The 9,863-nt window shown below is 40.8% G+C and overlaps 1 protein-coding gene across 1 annotated transcript in view; it reads right to left on the bottom strand.

Annotated features, from left to right (window-relative positions):
* Nucleotides 1-1,758: 1,758 nt before the first annotated feature.
* FAM81B (family with sequence similarity 81 member B) overlaps nucleotides 1,759-9,863 on the bottom strand; it is a 57,584-nt gene continuing 49,479 nt past the window's right edge. Inside the window, 3 exon segments of the mRNA NM_001075688.2 lie at nucleotides 1,759-2,047; nucleotides 3,522-3,717; nucleotides 5,458-5,593. Of these exon segments, the coding sequence (NP_001069156.1) occupies nucleotides 1,914-2,047; nucleotides 3,522-3,717; nucleotides 5,458-5,593 (466 nt within the window). The 3' untranslated portion in view covers nucleotides 1,759-1,913.

The raw sequence follows: 9,863 nt of genomic DNA, 5'->3' as shown, positions 1-9,863 counted from the left end.
AATTACAAGTTAGAGCATTTTTGCTTACAAGGAAAAAAATGTGTCAACTTTTTTTTTTTTTCTATTTGCTGTATGTCGTCATTGTTTTTGCTGCTAAATGTGTAAAGTCAAATGTGGATCTGGCTTGGCTCTTAATCTGCGTGAAGTTCTAACTTAACTTTTCCTACAACCACTTATTTGGTTCATTACAAAGAGTGACTCTGTGAGCCTCCTCGTGTGTTTGTTGTTGTGGTTATTTTTTAAAAACATTTTTACTGGTAACAGCTATTGTAATACGTAAAAGCATTAATAACCACAGTGTAAAAGACAAAATTTTTCATAATTCTGCTAGACTGCTGTAAATTCTTACTTTTTTTGTGTACTGTATGTGTATATTAACTTATTTTAAGACTTTTTTGACACATTCATATAGCTTTGCAATTTGCTTTATTTACCTAACAAAGTATCTTGGATTTCTTTCTGTGTTCTTTTTAAGGGCTAGATAGCACTTTTTTTGTTGGTGGTGATATTAATTTAGTCAATCAGTTCCTTTTGATTGGGTAGTTTTCATTTTTTCTATAAGAAACAGTGCTATAATGAGCATCCTTATTCATATATCATTCCATATTTTGGAAGTTTTTTTCCTCCTGTAATATGAGTATCTAGCAGCAGAATTGGAGAAGGCAATGGCACCCCACTCCAGTACTCTTGCCTGGAAAAATCCCATGGGCGGAGGAGCCTGGTAGGCTGCAGTCCATGGGGTCGCTAAGGGTCTGACATGACTGAGTGACTTCACTTTCACTTTTCACTTTCATGCATTGGAGAAGGAAATGGCAACCCACTCCAGTGTTCTTGCCTGGAGAATCCCAGGGACTGGGGAGCCTTGTGGGCTGCCATCTATGGGGTCGCACAGAGTCAGACACGACTGAAGTGACTTAGCAGTAGCAGCAGCAGTAGAATTCCAGGATCAAAGGCTATATACACTTTAAAATGTTAATAGATGTTTCCAAATTACCCTGTAAATTATTGTACCAATTTGTAGACTCCCCAATAATGTAAGAGTATGCAGTTCTGTACATAGTATAAAACATGAATAGTTTGTTTTTATTTTTCCTGATTTTCCTGCCCAATATCAGGTTCTCTATTTAACATTTATATCTACAAAAGTTAGAGATAGTTTAATTTTATGGGAAACTAATTCATATTTTTGCAGTGCTTTTAAATTTAGCACCAGGATAAAATTATGTTGGATGTTTTTCATGGCAACTGTTATATTCTTTTAGATGGTTAACTCTTCCTTGCGCATAATTCTGATACATATTGAGTATGATGAATCAGTATTTTAAATACACAGAAGTTAGACTTGGTATAAATATTGGGACTGTTAGAAAATTAAAACCTCTGCATTAGAAATCGCAGTCTGACAGTTCACTTGGCTGTCTCTGCCCTAGAGACATTTCCCTCATAGTTTAAGAACTAGTTGCTAATGCTTATAAATGGTTTCATGTAAAACCAGATTTCTGGTTTTTTTGGAAAATAAAACTTTGGACAATAATGGATTATATGCATGTAAATAATGGACTGGAACTGCATAGTTGCTATTCTTTTTAGACAAGTAAGTTGTCTCCAATTTTCCACAGTTTCCACCATTCTTTAATATATTACACCAGACCTATTTCACCATATAGGAATAACATGCAGATTTGTGGACAAATACAAATATAAAGGTATGTATGGAAAGAAATTCCCTTTTTCACTAATAAATTAATCAAGACATCATAAAATTCCCTGCTTTATTGGGTTTTCTGGTACATTCATCACCTTAGAAAGGTGTTAAGAGATAGAAGCAATAAACATCTCAAAGAGATTTTTTTCCCCAACTTCTCCCAGGAAACCACTCCACGGGCTGGTGAAAAAGAAGATGACCGGAAAGTTTATGATTCCTGGAGTTCCGCTATCTTACGCTGCAATTTCTTTAGGTCTTTCTGTACTTTATAGTTTTCTAAATCCATCTTTGTTTTCTGTATTCGTTGGAGGGAGTTGAGAGAGTCATGAATTGATTTAAATCCTGGAAGAGGATATGAAAATAGGTATATTGAAGCTAAACAAAGCATTGGATCTTTAAAAAAATTTTTAACAAAAGTTACTAGTCAGCAGTCCTGCCACAATCGATCATTGTTTAATTCAAAGCATATTAAATTCCATTAAGACCAGTCTAAAAATGGTCTAAAAATATATAATAATCTTTTTCTTATAATGTCATCAGAATGCATTCGCAACTATGTTTCAACTAGTATCTGGCTTCATTGCGAAATTTCAATTCTAGTCCTTCCCCTCCATCCCCATAGACTGCATAATGAAATAATTCTATATTTCAAGAGAGAAATTGAAAATATTTTCTTTCTGTTCACTTGGACAAGAAATTTGGATGATCTCTTTTTTTATTCTTGTTACAAAATTGAAGGTAAAGGCCACAGATGAGATTTTAAGCCTCTGAAAGCAGCCTGTTTGAAGGACTTAAGGAATGGTCCCTTGCCAGCTGCTCACGCCTGCCCCCAGCACTTTGTGTCTCCGTTATACCACAGTCCAGCCACTCAGGGCCACAGCCTACCAGACCTCAAGCTTCTTAGGGTACAGCCCATTGCTTATTCACTGGAGGCTTTCGCATAGTCATTTCTCAACACATTTTTGTTAAAGGCATAAAAGCAAACCATTAATTGGGAGTCCCCATTTGTTAAGCTCTCGCTTAGTAGAACACAGAAACATATAGATTACAAGTTACTCTTCAGTTCATACTGGGATTGTACTAACAGAATGAGTAAATTCCATCTTTAATGGGTAAATAGCAAGCACAGCCCTAAAAGTTGGGTCAGTTAAATTGGGGTTGTCTCTCATACCAGAACCTTCTGATTCCTGGTATCTCAAAATTGTGGCTCCAGGCAGATGACTGCTCTGCTACACCTATCCCCCCATCCTTCCTTTTGACAAATTAGATGAGCCTTTCAAATTAATCCTCTTTGATGTTAGCTCGGCTTGACACTGCTGCCATTAGCCTCCTTAAGAAGAAAAGCAGTCATTATACTGGACTCTGCTCACTCATTTCTCTCTCTCTTGACTTCTAAAGGTCAGGTCTCCAGTTTGACAACCGTCCAGGCTCATTAGCTGCAGTTCAATGAGGGACATCTGACCTAGACTCTTAATTTCATGATATAACCACAAGTCAGGTCTTGATGATCTCTGAGGATTTTCCAGGTCTGACAATTTTATGATTCTATGATCTTAGAGACTAAACAATAAATCTCACAGCAATGGCAACTTGTGACCCTGCAACCTGTGAATGAGAAACTAAATTTGCATATTTACCTTCCCTCTGGTGATATGCTGACATTCTATGGGTTATTTAGGAAAGTCGGATGAAATACAAAGGATGTCACTTGACTAATGACAAGATTGCTCCCTGGCCATTAGCTCAAAGTAGAAAACCCTGAAGGACTGGATAAGAAAGGACTGATGTTCCTGACTCAGTTAAAGTACCTGCTCACCTGATTGGTATTCATCCTGCATTTTCTCTAATTCATCCCAGATCTGCTTTTCCAGTTGGCTCATCTTCTTGGACAGTTTATTTTCTGTATGCTTTATTTTGTTTAGATCTGCTTCATACTTCTCTGTGTTAATGAAATTCTCTAACTTGCTTGAAAGCTTCAGTAATTTTTCTTCCATGTTTTTTTCAGACATATCCTACAAAAGAGGTCATGTGATAAAACTTCTGAAAACCTTTGTGGATTTGAATTTCATCTTAGAAAATGCGTTTTAACAAATTTGCTTTCCTGTGATAAACATGAGTTTCTAAACCAGGTTCCCTTGGTTCTAAAGCTATTCACAGTGAGGTGAAGTCGCTCAGTCGTGTCCGACTCTTTGCAAACCCATGGCCTGTAGCCCACCAGGCTCCTCTGTCCATGGGATTTTCCAGGCAATAGTCCTGAAGTGGATTGCCATTCCCTTCTCCAGGGGATCCTCCCAACCCAGGGCTCAAACCCGGGTCTCCCACATTGTAGACAGACGCTTTACCGTCTGAGCCACCAGGGAAGCTATTCACAAGTGTAAGTTAATTCCTTTATTTGACCTTGTTCATTTGTAGTTTCTGAAATTCTACATGCTATGGAGAAGAGAAAGGGCTGTGTCCTTATGAAATGCCTGGACGATTTGGAATTTTAGCATTTAAAGAAGTGTTGCCAAGAAAGGCATTTTACATCCTGCTTGACTTGAGCTCCTGAGACATTCTCCGAAGTATTAGAGGTTCTTATTCCCTGAGCTTCCCATCTCTATGTGGACAGGCTTCAGGCAGGATAGTGATTCTCCATCTCTGCTTTCTATTAGAATCACCTGGCCCATTATCCACGCCCCGCCCAACCCCACCCTACCCCTACACACAATTCTAATTTAATGGGGCTGTGTTGAACCCAGGAGTTGATGGCATTTATAAGCTCTCCAGGTGATTCTAACATGCAGCAGGGTGGGGCTGCAGAGGCAGCCTGAGACAACGAGCTTCTTTGCTCCTCCTCACTCCCCTGCAGGGAAGGGAGAAACGCGGGTGGGTTCCAGCCTCTCTTCCTTGTGATAGGCACCTTTTGCCCGCAGATGACCGCGTTGTCACTTAGCGCCGCCTAGAACTGGTGGAGGAGTCTTGCCTAAATCCGGAGCCGAACCAGCGGGCCTGGTTGGCTGCAGGTCGGACCACACGTCCTTCAACAGCCGTATCAGTGATAAAGCTGTAACGTTGACCTCCCTCTCTGGGACTCCTGCCTCCATCCATGCCAACAAGCTCAGGTTGAGTGATGGGAGCGTCCTTTCCCGGGCTGCCGAAAGCCGGTCTCCTGAAGTTCCAGAATCATCTTATTTGAGTCACCTGCAAGGTTGGCCGTGCTGCTCTCCCGTCAGGGCTCAGCAGCGTGGCCGGCATCGCTGGGTGGAGAAGCGAGCCGGCGATAGATTTCCTGTATGTGCCTGTGCCCCACCCCGAAGCCTGGAGGTGTCTCTACAAGGTCTGCCCTGGAGAAGGAGTTTTGAAAACCTCCTCTGATCTACCAGTGGATCTCCAGAGAGGTAAAAACGACTTGTTTAAGGCAGTTTTCAGGTTTTATCGTATCTGAGCATCACCCAAGGAACGTATCCGGAGCAGATGCCCAAGGGAGGCTCTGGAGGGTCTGTCTGATGCTTCAGCTCTGGGTTGGGACCAGGAGTCTGTAGTTTAAAAAGCTCTCTTTGTGTTATTCTGGTACAGGGAGAGATACCAGGAGGCGTGGGAGTGCACAGAATTGAGGAGTAGCAGACAGGACCAGAAGGCAGGCCTCTGGATTCCTATTCCAGCGCTAAAAAGTCACTTACTGAGGCACTGAAGGTTACTGTGAGGTTTCCAGCGTGGCTCTCGAGACCCAGACTCACTGCTCACATCTAGACAGGGGATAACAGAGCCCTTACCAGCTTCTCCTGCAGGAGGGCCAGACACTGGTTTGCACGGCTGAGCTGCTCTTGTTCGTATTTGATGAGCTGGTTTTCTGTCCGTTTTTGATGGTTCTCCATTTCCTCATATAGATTCAATGAAAGGGAATTAAATCTAGGGGGGAAAGTAGTTTGTTCTATTTTAATAAGTAAATTTATGCATAAAACAGACATTTATTGAAAACTCTGCCTTTTTTTTTTTTTTTTTGATGATGAGGGTCCATGTGCCCACCAAACACTTAGGGGTGATGGGGGTGGGTAAGGGAGCACACACTGGGTCCCTGCCAACAGCACCCATTTGCACAGCCTGAAACACACGTCCACACACACACACACACACACACACAAAGGCCTGTGCCATCTGTGTGTGCCATCTCCTGTCAGTGCCCAGGCCGTAGTGTGTGTGTGTGCAGAAGAATTACTTCAACAAGTCACTTGGCATGGTATTAGTCTATGGTAGAGGTTAGCAAACCACCTTTTCTCTAAAAGTTACATAGGAAATATTTCAGGCTTTTCAGGCCCTGTAGTCTCCCTTGCAACCATTTGCCCGCCCAGTGGGAAAGCAGCCCCACATGATACAAATTATAGGCTTTTATTTTTTAGAATAAATGATGAGGAAATGAGGTGGCTATCATCTAATGACACTTGATGTACACTGAAATTTAACTTTCATGTGATGTCATGAAGTATACCTTTTCCTTTAAAAAATGATTAGAAAGTGTAAAAGCCATTCTTAGCTATGAGCAGACTGGCGAAGGGCAGTGGTTGCCCAAATCTTTTCTCTGCTAGGGTAACTGTGAAGCTGAGGAGGTGCTGGGCGATAGAGGACAGTCAGAGGGAGAAATGGGGAAGGGAGAAAGGAGAGAGACTGAAAGGACTTTGGGAAGCAGAGTGTCCAAGGGAGATGCTCCTCGGTGATCATCTCTGCTTCTGGCAAACCTTCAGTGAAGTCCCCACGTGTCACCAATGGATCTCTGAGTGGATTCTTTATTCTTTGTGGGGGTAGGGCGTGGGTTTAGAGAGATACTGAGTTACTCAAGTGGGGCAAAATGAGAAAAATCAAGAAGTGTGCAGGAAGGAACTGCTCACATCAAGTAAATGCACAGTAGGACTGTTAAATAACAGAATGAAGGATTTAAACAGAAGCAGATGTCATTGTTGCTGTTGTTCAGTCCCTAAGCCATGTCCGACTCTTTGCAACCCCATGGACTGCAGCACACCAGGATTCATTGTCCTTCACTATCTCCCAAAATTTGCTAAAATTTAAAAGGACTGGAATCATGTGGCTTCAGTTTGAAAATTCACTGCAGAGTAGCTGAGAGTGTGAGAGGGGAGCAGTCATCTGAAATGATTGATAAGAGGGGTGGTGCGGCCTGGGGAGTGGATCCTGAGGATGTTTTCTGCTTGTGATTTGCTCATGATAAGATGTCATGTTCGAATTCTGTTTAGGCTAAATATTAGATCGCAGGAAAAGGGCATGTCATTTGTTACTGAAAATATTCAGACTACCTTAAACTGTGGGGTTGGAGAAGGCAATGGCACCCCACTCCAGTACTCTTGCCTGGAAAATTCCACGGACAGAGGAGCCTGGTGGGCTGCCGTCTATGGTGTCGCACAGAGTTGGACACGACTGACGTGACTTAGCAGCAGCAGTAGCAAACTGTGGGGTTACTTGAAATAATAGTTACTCTAATGGTTTCAGGAAAAGTTACATGCAGCTAATTTGGTGTGTGACATTTATCACTGGAAATTGCCTAAGGCACGCTAGACATGTACCAAATTGCATGCTGCTTTAGCTCTCCTGAAAAAGTGTTTGGACTGTCAGTTGGAAAAGATGATAGTGAGGTCATTTCCATTTTTATGTAGACTTGGGGTCAGTTAGCAATGTCTGGAGATGTTTTGGGTTGTCACAAATGGGAGGTGCTACTGAGCCATGGTGGGTAAACATCCTACCGTGAACAGGGCAGCCTCGTAACAAAGAATTATCCTGCCAAAATGCTAACAGTGCCAAGGTTGGGAAACAGATTTGGATGATGAAATCCAGAAATGGAAAAGGGAGTTACTTTTTCAGTACTTGTATTTGTTGTAGTGTAATAGCTAAATTCTGATCTCCATCTTTCTGAATTAATACTTTTTGATACAGAGAGGAATATTTTTCACAAAGAAAGTGTCAGCATAGAAACTTATCCTTGATGTGGGTAAGTTTCTCAATAGTGAAGAAGATGAAGTGGATTATTCGTCCTGTTCTTAGTTTAAGCTTGCTTTTTAAACACTTGTGCTGCTGGCTAATGACAGATGTTGGATCTCGGATAAATTAGCCCCCCAATGGATAGGTGGACAATCTCTGTTTAGCCAACTGCTGCCTCTGTCTAGAACACTCTTCCTGAGAATGCACAATGGCTCCTGCCCTAATTTCATTTATATTTATATTCAAGAACAACCTTATCACAGAAAATTTTCTTGACATTCCCTATTCCTTTACCCTTCTTTATTTTTCTTCAAAATGCTCATTATCACATGATATATAATATGTAGGTCTTCTCCACTAGAAAGTGAAAGCAAGGATTTTGCTTTGTTCATGGCTGTGAACCATGCCTGGAATATAGAAATGCTCAGTTAAGCAGAGGCTGAATAAATGATTTATTCTTTCTCATTGAATACCTTTTATTAGGGCTGTTAACAAATAGCAAATCATAGACATGTCAAGCTATTTAGAGACCTAATCTTTGATTTTCATCTTCCCTTCTCTCTCATGAAAGGATTAATTGTGATGGTTAAGTGGGAGAGTAAATCCCCAGATAACTAAGATAGCTTTACCATCAAGAATCCGCCCTTCAGTTCTCACCTTCAGTGTGTAAATAGAACATTTACTCTCATCAGTAATAAAATATTAAAATCCCTCTGAAAATCAAGGAACCATTAAATGTACCCAGGTAATATCTCTGGAAGGACATGGCAGTAATTGAAATTCTGAAATTAAAATAAACCATAAAGAATGAATTACTTTTTATGATCTTCTTATCACAAGGTTTTGCCTGTAACTGGAAACTCACTTTCTTGGTAACAGTCAGAGGTCAGATCCTGTCTATTGTTAGCTTATTAAAATAGAAAGGCATTATTTAAAAGCATTCTCCTTGAAAGTAAAAAGGATAAAAATAGTGGTTTATATAAATGTTTTCCTTTCTTTTGACTTTTCTGTAACATAATGGACATGATTTTCCATATAAGAATTATTGTTCTGTTAATTATAGAACATACAGGTATAATCTCAATAGGATGAATTTATCTTAGATGACACATTTTAATTCTCAAATTCTCTACATCACCGGTTATGGGAGTATTTTGATCAGATATAGTTACATCCGTGAGTAGGTAGATAGACAGATGGAGTGATAGGTAACTTTTTCTTTCCTTTTCCTTAAATCATAAATCAGACTTTTAAATTATGGCCAGAGACCTCACTAGCACAAACATGAGATAAAGGCTGATTTTGAACATTTTTTCACACTGATAGAATCAGGTTAAAATGCACACCAAAGGCAATTATAGGGGAGAAAGTCACAGAAGAGGAAAAGAAAATTTAATGGGGTTCTGTAGACACCACAAGAGCCCAGTGTAGAGAGGGGTGGGTGTGTGTGCGTGCATGCGCACAGGCGTGCTCCCTCACATCTGAGTCTTGGTGACCCCATGAAGTGTAGCCTGCTAGGCTCCTCTGTCCATGGGATTATCCTGACAACAATACTGGAGTAGGCTGCCATTTCCTCCTCCAAGGGATTTCCCAACCCAGGGATCGAAACTTCATCTCCTGTGTCTCCAGTGTTGGCAGGCAGATTCTTAACCACTGAACCACCCGGGAAACCCATGGCTGTGGTGAGAGTGAATGGTGAGGGCAGAGAGTGGGGCTTGGAACAAGTATCCCAGTGACCTCCCTGCAGATGACGTACCTACCTGAGGACATAGCCCCATCCTGGGCTAGTTTTACCAGTGAGACTCATGTCTCAAACCCAGTGGTCTTGCATCCAACAATCTGTTGAATGAACTTTTTTAGAAGACATAAATATTTTGAATTCTTGAAAGCTTTATTACCAGGCTTTTGAGAATTCAGATGGTGGCTTTAACTAACTGCACAAGAATATAGAAAGATTTAGTGCCATTTTGTGGGTTATAAACACAGAAGATGTTTTCATTTTTTGTATCTGAATAAGTCCTTTAGATTAGGTACTATTGTTTCTTTAGAGATTGAGTCTAAGTTTCATGTCACAAACAAGAAGTTAATTTCAAGAAACATTTTTCTGAACTAAATTTATACCAATAGTGAGTGAGTGAAAGTTGCTTAGTTATGTCCAACTCTTTGTGACCCCATGAACTATACAGTCCATGGAATT

The sequence above is a fragment of the Bos taurus genome, chromosome 7 (assembly GCF_002263795.3).
Source record: "Bos taurus isolate L1 Dominette 01449 registration number 42190680 breed Hereford chromosome 7, ARS-UCD2.0, whole genome shotgun sequence".
NCBI classification, from domain to species: Eukaryota; Metazoa; Chordata; class Mammalia; order Artiodactyla; family Bovidae; genus Bos; species Bos taurus.
Note: the sequence above shows the minus strand (reverse complement) of the source record. Positions and strands in the feature narration are given on the sequence as shown.